Source organism: Nycticebus coucang, chromosome 18 (genome assembly GCF_027406575.1).
Source record: "Nycticebus coucang isolate mNycCou1 chromosome 18, mNycCou1.pri, whole genome shotgun sequence".
Lineage (NCBI taxonomy): Eukaryota > Metazoa > Chordata > Mammalia > Primates > Lorisidae > Nycticebus > Nycticebus coucang.
Genome location: NC_069797.1, coordinates 30,704,069 through 30,725,418, shown reverse-complemented (window position 1 = coordinate 30,725,418; position 21,350 = coordinate 30,704,069). Strand labels below are relative to the sequence as shown.

The window sequence follows — 21,350 nt, the reverse complement described above, 5'->3', positions numbered from 1 at the left end:
CACTCTAAAGCCCCGTGAAGTTTTGTTACATCATTCTGCTTCCTCCAAAAGAAATTTGGAAAGAATTGATGTCATGATTAGGATCAGAAGGGACCTGTGTGATTTAGGGAGATGAACTTAGATTTGGTCAAAAATTATTTTACCATCTTCAGCCAAGCAAATTCTGTTGACTTCTTCACTTGAGTCACAAATAGTATGTCAGAGGGCTGGGCATATTTGGGGAGGCTGAGGTAGGTGGATTGCCTGATCTCAGGAGTTCGAGACCAACCTGAGCAAAGTGAGACCTCATCTCTACTGAAAAATATAGAAAAATTAGCTGGACATGTTGGCATATGCCTGTAGTCCTAGCTACTTAGGAAGCTGAGACAGGAAGATTGCTTGATGCCAGGAGTTTGAGGTTGTTGTGAGCTAGGTGGAGGCCACGGCACTCTAGCCAGAGCAATAGAGCTAGACTCTGTCTCAAAAACAAACAAAAAAAAAGTACATTATTTTGTAAAAATCTTAACTACTATGTCCTTAATAATTAAAAAAAATTAAAACTGTTACAGTTAGGTAACCTTTTAATGACTTTGTTGTGTCTGCTTTTTGTTGGAAAGCATTTGAATATTTGGTTGCAGCATAGAGGTCCACAGATTCAGTTGATTAGTCATTTGTGACCTTAGGGTATTTTGATTTGGGTGGTAAGGAGAAAGTAGACTTGTAGCACTAGTGGTTGAAAAGCAGGGAAGCATTTTGGGGGCATATTGTTGAAGGTATGGGTATTCTACTGAATTTTTCCAATTTCAAATGAATCTTTTTTAGAATCAAACAATGACTTTAAAATGTCACTTACTGAGAACTCAAATCAATTTCATCTGTAGTTCTTTAGGTGCCTTGGTGATTTCAACTAGGTGAGTCTGAAATGCTAACATGAGTGTGAGGTCATGATTCTCAAAGTCAGTGCACCTTTCATTGTATTCTCCAAATAATAGGTCTATAACAGCTGCATATTCTTCACATGATTTGCATATAGTATCTTCCTCATCAGTGGCCTTTACTAACTGGGGAAAATGTGCATCTGAAATTTCCTTTTTGAAGAATTATTTTGAAAAAAGATAGCTTTTTTTGAAATGCTTGGATTTGTTGCCACATATCATATATAGACTTAGTTTTACTTTGCAAAGAAATATTCACATCATATTGATTTGACATGATATCACACAGAAATGCTGCATTCCTATGGAAATCTTCTTTCAGTAATTCACAAATATGCTGATTTTTCATAAAATTTAACTATCTGTTCTTGTAGAGATAAAAATTTGGCTAATACATGTCCCTGCAATAGCTGATGTACTTTAGAATGATTGATAGAGCAAATCTACACCGAATACCTCATAGTTCAACTTTAGCATGTTAAAAATTGAGGATGTCATGTTGTATTATGCATAAACATAGTTAATAATATTTGTAACTTGTTGCAAAATGTCATTTAAACTAGCACAGAGATTTTGCTGATTCAAAGAAATGAGAGCATCTGGATCTCTTAATGCTTTTTTTTAATCTGTGCAATAAACAGATGCCATGGAAGGTGCACAATCTATATATACACTCAGTAAATTTACTAAATTCAGCGCAACATTATGACATTTATCTTGAAAGTTGTTGAAGATATCTCTTCCCTACATTCTGTTCACAAGAGTGCCCAAAGTGGAATAACTCTTTGTAGCCCAAAAAAAAAAAAAAAAAAAAAAATCTTCTGTTATGATCCAAATGAAGTATAAAACCTGCACCAAGTCAGTAGTATGAGTTGATTCATCCAAAGCAATTGAATAATATATATTTACCTTTTGAGGTATTGCATGAAGTTGTTCTGTGAAGTTGAAGGCTAATTCATGCTGCCAATCATTTATGGATCTTCTTAAAAGAGATTGTTGTTTGTTCTTTGAAACATTATCAGGGTCTAAGCATCCCACAACTTTGGCAATGCATTCATTCACAATTTCCATCCCTGAATGGCTTCCCTTTTTGTCCTGAGTTTGTAAGTTGCTTCAGTGGCATTATTTCCAGGCCTATTGTTGCTTGAAAGAATGGTCTTTGCTTTTGTTTTTTATCTTTTAATTTCTGCAATGCAACCTTTTGTGCCTCTCCCTATAGTTTAAAATATTTGTGGTCCTTATGAGTAATATAATGCTGATGAGAATTGAATTTCTTTTTTTTTTTTAAGTGAAAGTAGATGCTCCTTACAGAATAATTTCTTCTCTTAATTAAATGTTTTAAACAAAACTATAATACCATGAACTGACAGTGACCTGGTAGCATACACATACTTCAGGCTGGAGAGGCATGTTTGTTCTTGATGAATTTACATATAATAAATTCTTCTGACATTTAAGTCCAAAATGTATGTATGACTTGCCTTGACATGATTAATAATTTAAAGTAAAATATAAACATAAGGGCAATTTAAACACTGGTTTTAATCTATATAAATCAGTTCAAGGTCAGTGATTAGAGACCTATATTAAAAACAACTGAGGTCAAAAAATCTTTAGGAAGCAACCCTGGACTGATATACATCTGAAGATCAAGGACTAAAAACTATCTCAACGAATACTATTAAGCAAAGGATGTATAACATCCATCCCGGATCTGTTTCAAAAACAGCATGTTTCCAAAATTATACATCTCTAAAAATAGACATCACAGTATTAATAACTAAAGAGATGCCATTAGGATGAGTTCCAGAATATACTTTTCACAAAGCATCCCTGAGCCGACTGTTTAAGGGCTCTATTTTAATCGTGGTGCTCTAAGACCATCTTCTTTGCTTTAATTGGTTGTGTGTCTCCATTTCCATCTTCTTCATAATTGGCCTGGTCCCTCTTGGCAGCCTTTCTCCCAGTTGGCCCTGATAAGCTCTCAGATCTTCTGGCCATTTCTTCATCTGACACATCAACTTGCTCTGTTTCATCTTTTTTTTTCTCTTTTTTTTTTTTTTTTTTGATATAGAGTCTCACTATGTTGCCCTTGGTAGAGTGCTGTGGTGTCACAGCTCACAGCAATCTCAAACTCTTGGGCTTAAGCGATTCTCTTGCCTCAGCCTCCCAAGTAGCTGGGAGTACAGGCACCCACCACAATGCCCGGCTATTTTCTTGTTGCAGCTGTCATTGTTGTTTAGCAGGCCCGGGCCGGGCTTGAACCCACCAGTGGCTGGCACCTTAACCACTGTACTACAGGCACCAAGCCTTCTGTTTCATCTTCAACAGCTTCTGCGTTGTTCTTAGCCTTCATCTGAAGCATTACTTTTTCAACCGCAGGATTAAATCCTCTGAATGACATAGAGAATATCTTCACACCATAAGGAACTCTGCTCTTCTATTATGAAACTTTTAGCACTGGCAAATCTAAAACTTTAGCACTGAAACTTTCTCTACCAGCGCTGTTCACCAGTGATATTCTTTTCTTCCTCATCTAGTTTCTTGGTTTCTAAGTCTAGTGCCTTTTGCACAAACTTCACATGCAGCAGGTTCTCGGACAACTTGGTCTTCTGTTGGGCTGCCATGGCGAGTGCTTCATTGAATTTCCTTAATGTTGATACTGCAGTATCACAAAGCAAGCAAATCACCTTATCTTTAGCAGAAATAAGATAATACTGCAGTTCCCAATCCTCATTTAAAAAATTTGTTTTCTTCTGTTAGCATTCTCTTGGCTGTCTCTGACATGATGGGCTGTTAAACAGATAGAACTAAAAATACTGTTGAGCTATGCATCTACTCACAAATTCCACTTCAAACAGAAACACAATGCACTGTTTTCAAAAACTGGTAACAGACTGGTGTACTCAATGCCCAGAAACTCTCACCAACCAACCTGATGTGGTAGGGGTGTGTAGTAGTGGTGCGTGTCAGGGGGACGTTAGAACTGAATCATAAGTGTAGCAGCTGTCAGTTTAGCCCTTCTGGCTTACTAATGTTCTAATTGTGCTGGTCAATCTGGGAAGATTATTTCACTGAAACTTATTGTATTCTTTGGTATTTTAAATATGCTCATTTAAAAAATAAAAATATAAAAGTTGAACAAAAATGATTAAAATAAAAAGATTTGTTTTGTAAAGTTTGGATTCAGTCAAAAGGCTACACTTAAGGACCTAGAAGGCCACAGCTTCCCCATTCAGGGCTGGAATTACCTGGAGAGCTTAAAAAAATATACACATGTCCAGAGACCCGTATCACCAGAGATTCAGACTCAGTAGGCCTGTGGTGAAGCCTAAGAAAATCTCCCCCAGTGGGGAGCTTTAAGAACCAATGAATTAAAAGGTCTTAAATATTTTCAATCTGTATACTATTTTGCCAGAATAAATAAGCCAAGGATCTCTTATTCTGATTTACTATTAGAAATACTATGTAAGATGAAGTTTATCACAAATTTTCACGCCACTTGGGTAGGTATTAATGCCTCTGGATCATCTGAAGGTGAAATTATTATGTATAAGACAAATATCCCACCTTATTTTTTTTGACGTACTGATTTTGCCTTTTCTGTTTCATTTCTAAATATACATTGATACTTGTCAGATTTAATTTTTTTTTTCTTTTTTTAGAGCCAGAGTCTCACTTTATCATCCTCGGTAGAGTGCCGTGGCGTCACAGCTCACAGCAACCTCCAACTCCTGGGCTTAGGCGATTCTCTTGCCTCAGCCTCCCAAGTAGAGTCCCTCCTGGGACTACAGGCGCCCGCCACAATGCCCAGCTATGTCATATTTAATTTTTAATCTAGAAAATATAGTCTCACTGTTATTCTTGATCTAAGCCAGTGATTGGCAAACTTTTTCTATAAAGGGTCAGATAATATATATTTTAGGCTTTGTGGGGCACTCTGCACTATAGCTATTCAGTTCTGTCATTATAGCACAAAAGCAGTCATATGTAAATGAACAAGCCTGGCTGTGTGCCAATAAAACTTTATATAGCAGGCAGCAGAATGGGTTTGGCCTGCAAGTAGTGGTTTCTGACTCCTGTTATAAGTCATTGGAAGGTGTCTGGGGACATTAGATGTACAGTAGTATTTTACTTCTATAAAGTAATTTATTTGAAGCATGAGAAAATTTTACTTATATAATATATATACACACATACATATTCTCCCTTTAAAATTAATTGTGTTTAAAATAAATAATAAAGACTTGCTGTTTGAGGCATGCATAGAAGGTTACCTATTGATCTACATAAAGCTAATAAACTTTTTGATTTCTGTTTTCTGTTTTAGTTGGTTGACAGGACTAGGATTGTGATTGTCCCTTCTCTAAATCCAGATGGAAGAGAGAGAGCACAAGAGAAAGATTGTACTTCAAAGATAGGACAAGCAAATGCTCGTGGCAAAGACTTGGATACCGACTTCACAAGTAAGACTAATTTGTAAGCCTTAAAGTACTTTGGAGATGATTTTCTTTCTCTTGGCTAGGAGATCAGTTCTATTTTTGTCAGTGAGTAACAGGGGTACTTTCTTGTCTAGGTTATAAATGGAAAGTATAAATGAATACACATCTGGAAAACTTTTTGAAGTTTTCTTTTTTTTATTTGCAAACAATTTAAAGTTTTTTCATAGAAATTCAATCAGTAGTATTGGCCTATTCCATCACTAGTTGTACATCGATGTGTATTCTCTCTTCTCTATTCTCCCATGGTGTATAGATACGCTGTTTTGGAGGGGCCTGTTTCTTATTTACTTAAATGTGATCATCAACTATTTGTATTATTCTGTAACTTTTTTCATTGAATACATGATTGAAATCTTTCCATTTCAGTTCTTAGAGATCTCTAACATTCTTAACTAATGGCATCTTAATATGCTATTTTTTTTTGAGACAGAGTCTCATTATGTTGCCCTCGGTAGAGTGCTGTGACATCATAACTCACAGCAACCTCAAACTCTTGGGCTTAAGCATTTCTCTTGCCTCAGCTTCCCAAGCAGCTGGACTATAGGCACCCACCACAACGCCTGGCCATTTTTTGGTTATAGTTATTGTTGTTCGGCAGGCCCGGGCTGAGTTCAAACCTGCCAGCTCTGGAGTATGTGGCTGGCACCCTAGCTGCTGAGCTACAGGTGCTGAACCTTAGTATGCTATTAATCTATGGTAATTATTTAATCATTTTCTACTGATAGACATTTAGTTTGTTTCTAATGTTTTGCTTTTATAAACAATGCTGCAAAAAACACCTTGCATTAAAAAAAAACAAAAACAAAAAAGAATAAAATAAAAAAAAAACACCTTGCATTTTGAAAACTCTCATTTTCTTTGAAAGACAGCTTATATGTTCCCTAGATTGTTTTTTAAAGCAAGATATGTTAATGCTTTTTTTCCCAGTAAGAATTTTTTTTTTTTTTTTTTTTTTTTTTTTTGAGACAGAGCCTCAAGCTGTCGCCCTGGGTAGAGTGCCATAGCATCACAGCTCACAGCAACCTCCAACTCCTGGGCTCAAGCGAGTCTCCTGTCTCCGCCTCCCAAGTAGCTGGGACCACAGGTGCCCGCCACAACGACTGGCTATTTTTTGATTGCAGCCATCATTGTTGTTTGGTGGGCCCGGGCTGGATTCGAACCTGCCAGCTCAGGTGTATGTGGATGGTGCCTTAGCCGCTTGAGCCACAGTCGCTGAGCCTAAGAATTTTTTTTAACTTTCTTAGAATAATTAGTATCCTGAAATATGTAAAACTCAGAATAACCTACCTTCTATAAAGTATCTTTCTTACTTGAGATAGTGGCTTATGGAGAAATAAAGTATTTATCTACAAAATTTTTAAGTTGTCATTTTGCGTTCAAGTAGGTACTATTTTCATGGATTCTCATAGTAAGATTTAACCTTTGATATTTATATTTGACTTTTCTTTAGATAATGCCTCCCAGCCAGAGACTAAAGCTATCATTGAAAATTTGATTCAAAAACAGGACTTCAGTCTTTCTGTGGCTTTAGATGGTGGTTCTGTGCTAGTCACATACCCATATGACAAGCCAGTACAGACAGGTTAGTAGAATGTCATTTCATATACACATGTATACTATTTAATCTTTAAGGGGAAATTCCAGTTCAGTAATGTCCATCGTGAATTTTCTAAATGGTAAGCATTTGATCACACTCCACGAGTAAATACCTTACATAAGAAGATTGTACATATATGAACAGTTCAAACAGGTACTTGGAGAAGATAGGTCAGGATCTGAGGAAAGCCTAGCTTTGTAGAGTCTAACCATTTTGTTACATCTGTTCAATTTAATCCACAAGCATTTACTGAGTAATTATGTCCATAGACATAGGGAATACAAGTGACTATGACATAACATCTGCCTCAAGAAAATCATGTATAACCAAACATTAACAAGATAGAGTTGCCCTCCCCTGTTTTAAACTTTGACTAACTGATTACACCTCAGGGGCAGTTAAACAGTTCTTTGTTGAATCTCTGTGGGGTCACGATATATGGAGATAGTTTGGATTGTTTTTAGTGTAGCTTACAAAGAATATTACTATTAGGTCACAGTTGCCCCCAAATACAAGTTTGTTTTTTAGTGTGGTAGATGTTTATTGTCTTGATGTGCTTATCTTGGGATAAATAAAACCATTTAGTTAATGATGATAACTTCTCAATAAACTTCAGTGGAATGTCAAATTTACTAGAAGATGACATCTATCTATGAAGGTGAACATGGAGAAAAGTAGTTTGAATTTCTCCACTGACTTCTGAATTTTTCTTTTTCATAGTGGAAAATAAAGAGACTCTGAAGCATTTGGCATCTCTTTATGCAAATAATCATCCATCGATGCACCTGGGTCAGCCTGGTTGCCCCAATAAATCAGGTTAAGTATTTACTTTTTTTTTTTTTTTCCAGTTTTTGGTCGGGGCCAGGTTTGAACCTGCCACCTCCGGTATATGGGGCCAGCGCCCTACTCCTTGAGCCACAGGTGCTGCCCAGTATTTACCTTTTGTTAATGTAATTTTTGTTGCTTTAGTTGGGGAGGGGGTCTCACCTTACAGTCTTATTGATTCTCCATCTCTCAACACTCATAGATGAGAATATTCCAGGAGGAGTAATGCGTGGAGCTGAGTGGCACAGTCACCTGGGCAGTATGAAGGTAGGCTTTATAGAACTTAAATGGAATTAAGAGTATTGGCCACTGAGTGAAAGAATAGGCAACCTTAAGGGAATGACATCTGCTTCGTGGCTTTCTTGACATGGTTAGCCCTCAAATTGCCATTTTAACCACTTTGGAGTATACACTTCAGTGACATTAATTTGATTATATACTTCAGTGACACTAATTACATTTATAATGTTGTACCACCATCACCATATCTCTTCTCCAAAACTATTTCATTGCCCCTAAAAGAAACTCTGAACTCACTAATCAATAGCTCACTATTCCCTTCTCCCCACAGCCTCTGGAACTTCTAATCTACATTCTGTCTCTGTGAATTTTTCTGGTCTAAATAGTTCAACAAGTGGAATCATATGCACAGTGTTTTATCCTTCTGTGTCTGGCTTCACTTAGCATATGTTTTGGGGGTTCGTCCATGTTGTCGTATGTATCAATACTTCATTCCCTTTTTATGGCTGAATACAATACATACAATGCATTCTATGTATATATATGTATATACCACGTTTCATTTATTAATGCATGTGTTTATGGACACTTGCGTTCTTTCTACCTTTTGGCTATTGCGAATAAGGCTGCAGTGAACATTGGTGTGCAAGTATCTGTTTGAGCCCCTGTTTTCAGTTCTTTTGGCTGTATACGAAGGAGTGGAATTGCTGGATTATATTGTAATTCTGTGTTTAACTTTTTGACAAACCACAAAATTATTTTCCATAGAAACTGTACCATTTTCCTTACCAGCAATGTTTCAAAGTTCCTTCTAATTTTTCCATATCCTTGCCAACACCGTTTTTTAAAAAAACTATTATAGCCATCCTAGCAAATGTGAAGTGTATTGCATTGTGGTTTTGGTTTGTATTTCCCTGGTAGCTAATGCTGATGAATATCTTTTCAGGTGCTTGTTGGCCATTTGTATATCTTCTTTGGAAAAACATCTATCTATTCTAAGTCCTTTGCCCATTTTTGAAAAGTGGATTGTTTGTCCTTTTGTTATTGAGCTGTAGGAGTTCTTTATATGAGGGCTGACTGGAAAGTGTCCATCCATATATGTATCTGTTTTTCATATTACATGGCTGAAGGGGTAGACTTAGTGCGAGAGCATTTGACTGCATAGTGTATGGCTGGATACTTTCTGGACAGCCCTCACATATTAACATAAAGGATATGTAATTCCTTACCAGATTTATGATTTATAAATATTTTCTCCTATTTCATAGGTTATCTTCCTAATTTCTTCATCATGTCCTTTGATGTAAACAAGTTTTTAGTTTTCATGAAGTTCAATTTATTTTGGTTTTCTTACTTATTCTAATGTTGTCTTATCTAATAATCCCTTGCCAAATCCAAGGTCTGAAGTTTACTACTCAGGATTTTATGGATTTAGCTTTTATATTTAGGTCATTGATACAGTTTGAGTTCATTTTTATGGTGTGAGGTAGGAGTTCAGCTTCATTTGTTTGTATGTAGAAATTCAGTTGTCCAATCACCATCTTTCCACATCAAATACTTTTGGCACCTGTGTCAAAAATTAATTTACCATAGATAAACGGATTTATTTCTGGATTCTCAATTCCGTTCCATTGGTCTATATGTCTGTTTTTGTACCAGGACTGCTGTTTTGACTACTTTAGCTTTGTTGTAATAAGTTTTAAATTAGGACGTGTGAGTTCTTCAACTTTGTTTTTAAAGATTGTTTTGGCTCTTCAGGGCTCCTCACAATTTCATTTGAATTTGAGCATTGGGTTTTCTTTTTCTGCAGAAAAGGCGATTGGGATTTTTTTTAGGGGTTGGATCTATAGATCACTCTGGGTAGTAGTGGTATCTCTATAGGACTGTCATTCTGTCCATGAATACAGTATGTGATTCCATCTATTTAGGTCTTCTTTAATTTCTTCTTTACTGCAGTTTAATTGATTGTCCATCTACCTACAAATTAGGCAGTAGTAGTGAGCAGATGGGTGGTTAGCTGGTTGTTTCATTCACAAGTACAACCAGAAAATTGACTTCATTCTTATCTCTGCCTGCCTTATCTCCTTCATTTACTTTAAACTTGCCTATTGGGAGGCACTGTGCTATATTAGTGGTAAATAAAATTTATTCCTTGGCCTATTATACAAATAACTGTGTTACAGAATTCATCTATTTGATCTAGAAGAAAGCAACTTTCAACATGCCATGAGAACTTAAAGACAGAAAAGATTATGCAGTAATGCAGTCTTCTCTCCATAGAGGAGATGGTATTTGGGATGCAGAGATGGTAAAGCAGAACATTCCAGAAAGAGGAACAAGTATGGAACAGTCTAGTTAAAATATGGGATGTAATGGAGAACAGCAGAAGATAGGATGGAAAGGGAGTTTGGAGCTTTGAAAGCTTTGTTTTAATAAAGAATGGAAAGTCACAGGTTTTGAACAGGGATGATATAGCGATATAATCTGAGCTGTGGTTTGGGAAAATTAATTTCTGGACAGTGAGTTAAGGTAGTTTGGAGGAAGGGAGACTGATTTGGAATAGTCTAGAGAAGAAGTGATGAGGGCCTGTATTAAGGTAGTAGCACTGGCCATAGAGTCAAAGGATGAAGCTGATGTAGTGTAGAGGTAGAATTGATAAGACTTGGCAAGTAATGATCATGATAATGAAATAAAGAAGTAAGAGACGAGATTTTGTGGCTATGTGAGAAAATGAGTTAATATCATTAAATGAATTAGGAAAAAGAACAGGTCTCCTTGGTAAATTGAGTTTTTGAACTTGTACACACAGGCAGTTTCTGTGCCTGGATAAATGCTGTTACAGGCAGTGCCTAGTGTCACCAGCAGGCAATAGCTTGAGGGTGTCAGAGAACAAATGCTTATTCTTCTTTGCAGAGCTCCAAGAACAAAGATAAAGTTTCTGGGTTTTAGAGGGTAGCTAGCCCTCTCTGTGTGCTCATTCTTTCATTCATTCATGCATTCATCAGACAATAATAACTTCTTCTACCTACCAGGCACCATGGGAAGCACTGCAGACATAAAAATGAATTAGACATAGTGCCTCTCCTCAAGGGCTCTCTTAGGAATTGTCATGTTTGTGGCTGATTACAATGCAGAGCGATTTATTTATATTTGCTGTTAAATGCTGTATAGATTCTCTGTTTACATTCCAAGGTTTTCTTTTTATTTCACTTATTTGTTGTATTACAAAGCCTCATTCTTATTAATTTTCCCTCATTTGACTTTAAACTTTATATTATAGGATTATAGTGTCACCTATGGCCACTGTCCGGAAATCACAGTATACACAAGCTGCTGCTACTTTCCTAGTGCAGCACAACTGCCTTCCTTGTGGGCAGAAAATAAACGATCTCTTCTTAGCATGTTGGTGGAGGTGAGTCCTTCCCTTTTAACTAGAAGCAAACTCCAGGGATATGTTCAATGAAAATCTTTATCAAAACATTGTCATAATCTTTTACCAAAAATGTATATTATTTATTTTAAATTTATATAGAAATATTTTTGTCCAATGTATTTTTCCTAAATAAATGCCATTCATTACCTATCTGGAATCTGCTATAATTTAGGTAATTTAATCTTGCAAGATGTTGTAGGTTCTTTAATTTGGATATCACACTGTTACTCGAGTCAGTGTACCTTTGAAGAAAATCATTCAAGGTCTGAGAGCAATGATTTTCAACCAGTGTGCCATGAGAGGGTCTTAGGCATGCTGGGAAAATTTTTAAAGATCATTAAGGCCAGGCACAGTGGCTCATGCCTATAATCCTAGCAGTCTGGGATGCCAAGGAAAGTGAATTGCTTGAGCTCAGGAGTTCAAGACCAGCCTGAGCAAAAGCGAGACCACATCTCTACGAAAAATAGAAAAACTAGCTGGGCATTTGTGGCAGTTGCCTGTAATCCCTGCTCCTTGGGAGTCTGAGGCCAGAGGATTGCTTGAGCCCAAGAGTTTGAAATTGCTGTGACCTATGATGATGCCACGAAACTCTACCCCAGGAGCACAGAGACTCTGTCTCAAAAAAGAAAAAAAAGGGCGGCGCCTATGGCTCAGTCGGTAAGGCGCCGGCCCCATATACCAAGGGTGGCAGGTTCAAACCCGGCCCCGGCCAAACTGCAACCAAAAAATAGCCGGGCGTTGTGGTGGGTGCCTGTAGTCCCAGCTACTCAGGAGGCTGAGGCAAGAGAATCGCCGTAAGGCCAGGAGTTGGAGGTTACTGTGAGCTGTGTGAGGCCACGGCACTCTACCGAGGGCCATAAAGTGAGACTCTGTCTCTGCAAAAAAAAAAAAAAAAAAAAAAGAGTGTGATCATTGATGCAAATAAAATGTATTCATTAAAAAAAAAAAAAAAGATTGTTATTTTCAAAAGAAGTTCAAAGCCCAGTAAGTATGTTCTTTTTTTTGATCAACATAATTTAAGTGTGACACGAGATAAAAAAGGTTGAAAAGCTCTGTCTTAGAAGATTGTTAGGCTTTGACTGTATCAGAGTTCTCTTTTATATCCATCTCTGTGACTCAGAAGCATTGAATGAGGAGCAGACGAGGTCAGAATCAGTGAAGAGGGAGAAATAAGCAAGCTTTACAGTGTGCGAAGGGATTTTTCTTTTTTTGTTTGCTTGTTTTGGTCATGCTTGAAACTATTGCCTCTAGAATAACTGGCATTGTGAAAACAAAGTTAAATTTTAAACATTTTTTTTTAGGTTCACAAGGGAGTTCATGGATTTGTTAAAGATAAGACTGGAAAACCAATCTCTAAAGCAATCATTGTACTTAATGAAGGAATAAAAGTCCACACAAAAGAGGGAGGTTATTTCCACGTTCTTTTAGCCCCAGGTGTACATAACATCAATGCCATTGCCGATGGGTACCAACAACAACATTCACAGGTAAGAAACTCCCAAATTGAGTAGTGTCAAGTAAATTTTTTTTTTGGTTTTTGGCCAGGGCTAGGTTTGAACCCGCCACCTCTGGCATATGGGACCGGCACCCTACTCCTTGAGCCACAGGCGCCGCCCAATTTTTATCCTTACTAATGCTTCTGTTTTATTTTGAATTCTTGGTAGAAAGTTTGAAAGGAACATAGAAATTAAAAAGTGTAACCACTTCTAGATTATATTTTATCATCTTTTTATCTTTTGGCAACAAAAGGGAAATTTTTATAACATGTTGTATACTTTGGATGGCAGTGAATCATCTCCTTGGTTTGCTGTACAGGCCCTAAGAATGTAGCAGGGATACAGTATCCCCTAAGTAAACTCATTATTCTTACACTTTGTCCTCCTAGGTCTTTGTGCATCATGATGCAGCTAGTTCCGTGGTAATAGTCTTTGACACAGACAATCGGATATTTGGTTTGCCAAGAGAGCTTGTGGTAACTGTGTCAGGTAAAGAAATTTTCATTTTTAGTAGTTAATTAAAACCAGTCTTGACATTGCAGTTTGAGAGTGGATTGCCTCCACGATCCCTGGAAGCTAATCGTTTTCTTCTGATGTCTCCGTGTCTAAACATGATTTTCTAGGATCACTGTTCTCCTGTCTCTCCCTTCGCTGTTTTCAGGTCTGTTCTCAAATGTCACCTCCACAAAGAGGTGTTCTCTAGTCCCCTAACTAAAATAGTACCCCTATCACTTTCTCTACCCTTTTTTTCCATTATAGCTGACGTTGTATTATAAATGTATTCATTGATTTGTCTATTTTCAATCTTTCTCATTAAAACATAAGTACTAACAGAGCATCCCCAGAACCTAGACCCATGGTTGGCACATAGTGGGTCTTAATGAAGAGTTGTTAAATGAATGAATGATTTGCTTTTTATTTAGGTTATAAGTTCCTACAACTTTAACTTTTATTAGTTCTTCTTTTCCATGATCTAGGAAAGAAGAAATGTTTGTTTTCTCCAGCGTTAATGTGCACCATTGCTTGAATTATTGAAAGGTTCAGAAGGACAAATATGTTATAAAATAAATACTCTGCTGTATTGTATTTATTTGACCCAAAGAGCCGAAGTTCATTTATTTCCACATGCAACTTAGACTTGAGGCAAAACAACCAAGTTTTAATACAAAGTGGCCTGTCTTATTCATATAGGCCTATGTGAATTGGGTTCTTTGTCCTAATGTTTCATTTGACAATCTCTTTTTGATTGACCAATTTTGTTTAAATTCTGTTGAAAGCTTTTAGACCTGGCTCCCTCCATTAAAAACAAAATGTAAACTGTAGACTACTACATGATGTGAGCTTCTGTATGTGAGAGAGATCCTTTGCTGAAGGTAGTATACCAGAGGGCGGGCGCCTGTAACCCAGCACTCTGGGAGGCCGAGACAGGTGGATCGCCTGAGCTCAGGAGTTCAAGACCAGCCTGAGCAAGAAAGAGACTCTGTATTTATGAAAAACAGATAAAGAAGCCAGGTGTTAGGGCCAGGCTCAGTGGCTCACGCCTGTACTCCCAGCACTTGGGATGCCGAGGTGGGTGGATTGCCTGAGCTCACAGGTTCCAGAACAGCTTGAGCCAGAGTGAGACCTCATCTCTAAAAAAAAGCTGAGTGTTGTGGTGGGCGCCTATAGTCCCAGCTTCTTGGGAGGCTGAGGCAAGAGGATCACTTGAGTTTAGGAGTTTGAGGTTGCTGTGAGCTATGACACCAACACTTTACCCAGAGTGACAGAGTGAGACTCTGTCTCAAAAAAAGAAAGAAAGAAAGAAAGCAGTGGTAGGTTTAAAAGAGCTTTTAGCACAAATCAAATAAAGTGTAAATAACTTAGTGGTTAAAAACACATGAGCTAGGGTTCAGCTGTGGTTTAAACCTGTGTCACCCATTGGCTGTTTTTAACTTAATTTTTATTATTTTGTTATTTTTTGTTACTAAGACTCTTATTCTGATAATCTTATGTATAAATTTAAAATAAATGAGGGGTTTTGGGTGAAATAAAAAGTTATTAAAAAGGAAAAATACAAGTTATATAAAGCAGGAACAGAATAAGAGAGACAGTTATTTCATTGTGGTAAAAAGAAAAAAAAATAGATGTACATACACTTGTATAAAGAAAGATCTGAAAAAGTTGAAAAAATTGGACTAAGGTAATTAAAAATTATCTCTGGGTAATGGAAATGTAAAGATGTGAGGCTATGTTTGCTATTTTACTTAACTGCATTTTCTAACTTTGTATACTACTCATAATACTGCTTCTGTAATAAAAGGTTTTTCACAAGCGCATGCAATAAAAATAAAATAAATAAGGGATATACGTATTTATTTTAAGGGGCATAGTTATTCATACCCTTAAAGTGTAACACCACCCACATGATGGTTTTTGTTTGGCAGGTGCCACCATGTCTGCCTTGATCCTAACAGCTTGCATTATTTGGTGCATCTGCTCAATCAAGTCTAACAGACACAAAGATGGCTTTCATCGGCTCAGGCAGCATCATGATGAGTATGAAGATGAAATTCGCATGATGTCAACCGGCTCCAAGAAGTCCCTCCTAAGCCATGAATTCCAGGATGAAACAGACACTGAAGAGGAAACATTATATTCCAGCAAACATTGAAAAACACACTTTGCATTATCTCCTAGCATAAGTACCAAGCAAAATTATAGTTCCTCTTGGGAGACACTGCATTAAGAAGATAAACTGTCTTGTTTCTACAAAGAGCTTTGGGAAGTTAACTTGCTAAATTTGTATTTTCTGTGAATTTTGCTGGCAGTTTTGAACTTCCCTTCCTTAAAGTACTCTTAACCTTTAAAAAGAAATCTGATTTCTATTTATGCAGCAGAGATGGGACAGCCACTTTGTTTTTCTTTTTAATTTAAGATAAGCTATTTGGAGCTTATGTAATAATGGCATAAAGCCAACGAGTGGATGTTGTATTTTGCACATAAGGTATTTACTAGTGGCTTTAGGTTTTTTTTTCTTTACTTTAAATGGCCAAAAGAATCCAGAAACATTAAGGCAGGGACAGCAGTCAGAATCTGACATAAAGCTTTAAAAACTCGAGGTTTTCTCAGCCTACTGAGGAGTGCTTTTCTCTAGTTAAAGAAATAGCTGGAGTTTCTCTTATTCAGGTTTAATGGAGGTCGAATTGATTTTAAAACAAATACAACATTAGGAAATGAATAAATAGGCTTCTGCATTTGGCTTTCTACCTGTTCCAAGGCTAGATCAGAACTGGTAGGCTGTGCTCTAAGCAGGATTTCACTACCTCTCTTGTAAGGTTTAGCAGACTTCTAAATATTCCCATTTTAAGGGAGAATGTAAGGGATTTGTTGCAAAAAGACCTAAATGTCCACTTTAATGGAGCTGAGAGGGCGATCTAGCAAAAGCTAAAAATCATATTGCCTATCTTTTAACTTGGTAAAAACCCACAGGTGCTGCTGCTTTTATCTGTGAAGCACTAGCTTATTCTAGGAATGCCTAATTCTTTAATATTTCCTAAATTTGAACCCTTTTCTATGTTGTACACTTAAGGTTTTCAGATGATCCACCTGTCTACAAGATCTGAATTTTACTGAAAATATCTGGAGGTGTGGAAAAGACCTATGTGCACATTTTCTTAGCCTACATTTGAACATAAAATATCTATACTTCATGCTCCAACCCAAGCCTATGCTCTATAATAGCATACTATTTTTGAATAGCTTGGCCTGTCTTGTTCACATAGGCCTCTGAAAGTGATTGGGTTCTTTGTCCTAATGTTTCATTTGATAGTCTCTTTTTGATCAATCAGTTTTGGTAAAATTCAATTGAAAGCTGTTAAATATGGCTCCCTCCATTTAAAAAAAGCATAAACCATGAACTGCAGTGTTATATAACACCATGGTATGAAAGTGTCATCTTCACTGCCAATCAGGCAAAGACCAGAAAGATTACATTTTATTGTGTTTATCTTATGCTATTCGATGGAAAAGATGCTTTTTGTAAGTACAAGTCTTACCAATGATCTAATGGTTTAATACCTTTGAATGTTTTAATGGCCAAGTTGCTGCTGAACTTGTACTAAATCAGGGGATCAAAAAACTTGCTCTCATCTTTTCAAACTATATTCTGTATCCATTAATGTATCAGTCATCCTGGAGCTTTCCTGTGAAGACCTGGTGGTGCAATGGTAGCACATCGGATTCCAAAGCCTTCATGTAGAGTGGTTACCATCCATCCACCTAGTCATTCAACCAGATATTGTGACAAATGCATCCAAAGTGGCTTTATAAAAAAAATTTTCTTCAAGAATGGTGAAGTCATCACATTTGTTAATAAGTATCTGGATAAATCTGAGGATTCAGCGTTAAGCCATTTGGTATTAATTACGGTATTACCAACTGAGTTATGCCGCCTCACTCTCATCCCACCACATACATGGAACAAGCTCGTGCAATGCTAATAGTGAATGAAATATACATGATTTAATTTCTTCTAATCTTTTATTTTTTCTTTAAGTGCGTAATGTATTGCTCTTTTTCAGCTTTAATTTTAAGAGTACAAAGTCAGAAAACCACCAAGGGGCCTATGAATATCTGGCCCTACTTAGAATACATACTAACAGCTAGAAATGAAACAAAGTTTAAGTGACAGCCTTTGCTTTAGAAGCATTGGTCTTCACTAGATACTATTTACATTTACTTCTCTTGGATTAAAAATGTCTTTAATAGTACATGTCAGTGGCTGGAGGTCATGCCAGCCATGTGTGTAAATTTTTTTTAAAGAAATGAACATACAAATAGTTCTTTTAGCAATTTTTCCTAAACAACAATGAAAATTCTGCTATAAATCTGAAATCTTTAATGAATTTCTAAATAATGCATTTAGCTAGAAACAAGGCCTTCTCAACTGGTGTTACCCCATGAACGTGAATGTACATGACCCGTGTCTACTGAGACTGTGTTATCAGCCCTGCTGTTTTATTTGTGGATCTGACCTAGTTTCAGACCACAGTAACGGCTTAAGGCGTTGAAGCCATGGGGAATGGGGATGCAGTTCTTCAGTGTTTCTCTTAGACACTTTCCATTTCCTTGGAATCATGGAGGCAAGTAAGTATTACAGTATTAAGAAATTTGCCCAAATCTGAATTTACTAACAAGGCGTGGTTTTAGTCCCGATGATCAGTTTGTAAGCCACCTTCCTTCCCAGCTTCTTATTTAAAAAAAACAATGTGATTGAGTAGGTAATGTCAAAGTGTCTGCCTATGTAAATGTATTTATACTGATTATGTAGCTCAGTAAGATGAGCCCAAATAATTTCAGAAGGAAACGCCCTTCGGTCTTGATGTATGTCATAGAACACTTGGATGGTGAGTGGGATTCTATCCAGTAGAGGAATGCTTGCAATGCTCATTGAAGAAATTTGCTTTGGGACCTTACGGTGTTCCAGAAAGGAAACGTATTGTATTATTTGGCCCAGGGTGATTGATCGGTTAACCTTTGGTAACTTTAACCTGAATGGGATTGGCTGAATTAATTACTTTTGAATTTAAAACTAATTATGAGTTGACAAATAAATAAAAGGTTAGTGTTTATGTCTGAGCTTATTGTGTTTCTGAGCTCACACCAGTTACTTAGTAATCATGTCCATTTCTATTTATTCTCAGCATTAAACAGTTTAATCTTCTTGTTGCCAGAAATGCACTTGTGCCAGGTTTTGCCCCTGCTGTATTAGATGCTTCTTGGCTATGAATGCTGTAATAGTGCCCTATGTTATGGTTCTTTGGTGGAATTGTTTTAAAAAGGAACAACCCAGCATTTCCCCTATATTTTTTCATTATTGTTATTACTAAAAATTCCATTATTATTGATGTTTAATGATTTTCTGCCTAGTAACTTTTTGATAACTATTTGAATTTCTGATTTGTTTTAATTAGAGCAGATTTTTAGAGGGTGATTAAGGTCCTTGATTAACGTGAACTGAACTTGGATTTCTAGTTCAATAGGAAATCTCTCCTAAGACCCATTTCTCCTATTTTTAGCAATAATTCATTAGTGATTCCACTGTATTACCCTGGTTGATTTTGATTTGACAAAATACATTAAGAAATTTGACAGTAGACTACCATTTTGAGGCAATTGGATATCAGTTGTATAAATACGTATGATTATGGTTTTTATAAATGGCATAAGTTTACTAACCGCATTCTGCTGGCCATGCTGCAGATATTCTGGAGATATGACATAATGGTATTTTTTAATGATTAGATTAAAAATCAACTTTTCATCTCTCCATTTTTTTCCAGAGTGATACTGCTCAGCTCCAGAGCATCTATAGCTATTTATATGAGGTGTTCAGCACCCATTCATCTCAAGTGCTTCAGTCATTGGTTTGTTTCATGCACTGTGCCTTCAAAATGAATTTTTTAAAAGGGATTTTACATGTAGTTGAATAGTAGTTTTAAAAGGTCAATCTGTGTAATTTATGTGAAATCTAACTGTAATGAGGTTCTTTCTGTTTTTTATATGTAAACAATCTACTAATCCTGTATAAAAGTTATTTTATCATGTTTGTCTTTCTTTGTGTTTTGTCTCCACGTATTTAGTTTTTCTTCCTCTACTGGGGGGAAATAGTGCAAGGATCAGAATACAGAGTGTCACCTGTAGAATGTTTCTAGCTTCAAGAATTGACTCAAAAGAAAGCTTTTGTTTTTTAAATAATCACATAATTCAGTAGCCTGTATGGTTTTCTTTTCTGTTTGTAGCTCAGATTGATACATGTTGAGTCCCTTTACAGTGGCACCATGAAGCTGACCACTGAAAGGTTTATGTACCCATTAAAAACTTGCTTGTTAAAAATTCAGTTCTTTCCCCGCGTGAGGCCCAGTTGGAATAATGTGTGCTGAAACTTGTAGGCACGGTGTTGATGAATTCATTGGTTTGAATTCATTTGGCTTTATATAGCAAAACTTTGTTGCTATTGCTACTGTAATAGGAATTGGGAAAGCAAAGTAATATAAGAAACATGGGCTCTGCTGACAGAGAACTCGTAGGCCAGACCAGAGGAAGTAAAACAGGTTGTACTTCAATAGTGATTGGTTACCCGAAAAAGAGTCTCTGCTGTACAAGTAAAGCAGAGAGGTTTGAGTGTGGACTTTGGAGTTGGTCCAATGTATGACTGATTCTTGGCTCTGCCGCTTACTTCCTCTTCCTGTGTGACCTGGTACAAGTTTCTTAACATTCTCTGAGTCTCAGTTCTATAGTGATTAGGAATAATCCATGATGGAATTGCAGTGGGAATTAAATGAAATAATGTTAGCTCCGCGTAATAACTGAATGCCCATGGTAACCAGCATAATTGTCCTTCATTTGCTATTTCTGATCCCTTTTAAAGAAAGTTACTTTATCAAATACATGAATAAAGATCTGTTTACAGATGATCTTTTTTTAGTAATAGTTTATTTATCACTCATATTCATAGCTCAGGAACACAAGTCAGTGATAAATTTCTAGGTAAATCAGCCCAAAGAAATTCTTTATATTCCATAATCACTTTGCGCTCTGAAAGATACCGGCCTTCCTCATCTCTTCAAAATCTTTCCTGGAGGCTCGGCCCCTGTGGCTCAAGTGCCTAAGGTGCCAGCCACTTACACCTGAGCTGATGGGTTCAAATCCAGCCCAGACCCGCCAAACAACAATGACGGCTGCAACCAAAAAATAGCTCGGTGTTGTGGCGGGCACCCGTAGTCTCAGCTACCTGGGAGGCGGAGGCAGGAGAATCACTTGAGTCCAGGAGTTGAAGATTGCTGTGAGTTGTGATGCCACGGCACTCTACCCAGGGTGACAATTTGAGGCTCTTGTCTCAAAAAAAAAAAAAAAATCTTTCATAGAATCATAATTTCTGTAGAAATCTGCATATGCCTTCTTTCTTGTTTCAGCCACAGCAAACTTATAGAAAGCTGCAACTCCCAGGGATACAGCAAATGCTCCAACAATATGAATCTGCAGGTGCCTGACCAAGAGGCCACGCATCTGAGGTTTGGCCAAAGCACTGGAAGCCATGGTAGTTACTGTCCTTGATGGGTATGCCAACCTCAATGCGTCTTTCCCGGCTGAGGCATAAATGAACTCCAGGTGATCTTTTTAACTAAGAAGAAATCCCCTAGACATGAATACTTAAACAAAACTTCTGTTGTCAGTTTAATTATCTAAAGCCTGCAGTAAAGTTTTAATTGTGCCAAATGCTTTATATTTGTTTTTAAATGAAATTAGATTGTATTTATGCTTCTCAGTGAAAACAGCTTTAATTGCTACAGGAAGTCTGACCAG

General features: G+C 36.9%; 1 protein-coding gene across 1 annotated transcript in view; it reads left to right on the top strand.

The window, feature by feature from the left end:
- CPD (carboxypeptidase D) overlaps positions 1-19,586 on the top strand; it is an 87,920-nt gene extending 68,334 nt beyond the window's left edge. Inside the window, exons 14-21 of the mRNA XM_053570867.1 lie at positions 5,245-5,380; positions 6,867-6,998; positions 7,734-7,829; positions 8,041-8,105; positions 11,359-11,490; positions 12,813-12,998; positions 13,397-13,496; positions 15,431-19,586. Coding sequence (XP_053426842.1) covers positions 5,245-5,380; positions 6,867-6,998; positions 7,734-7,829; positions 8,041-8,105; positions 11,359-11,490; positions 12,813-12,998; positions 13,397-13,496; positions 15,431-15,657 — 1,074 coding nt within the window. The 3' untranslated portion in view covers positions 15,658-19,586. The remainder of the gene's footprint in view (positions 1-5,244; positions 5,381-6,866; positions 6,999-7,733; positions 7,830-8,040; positions 8,106-11,358; positions 11,491-12,812; positions 12,999-13,396; positions 13,497-15,430) is intronic.
- The last annotated feature ends 1,764 nt before the right edge of the window (positions 19,587-21,350 follow it).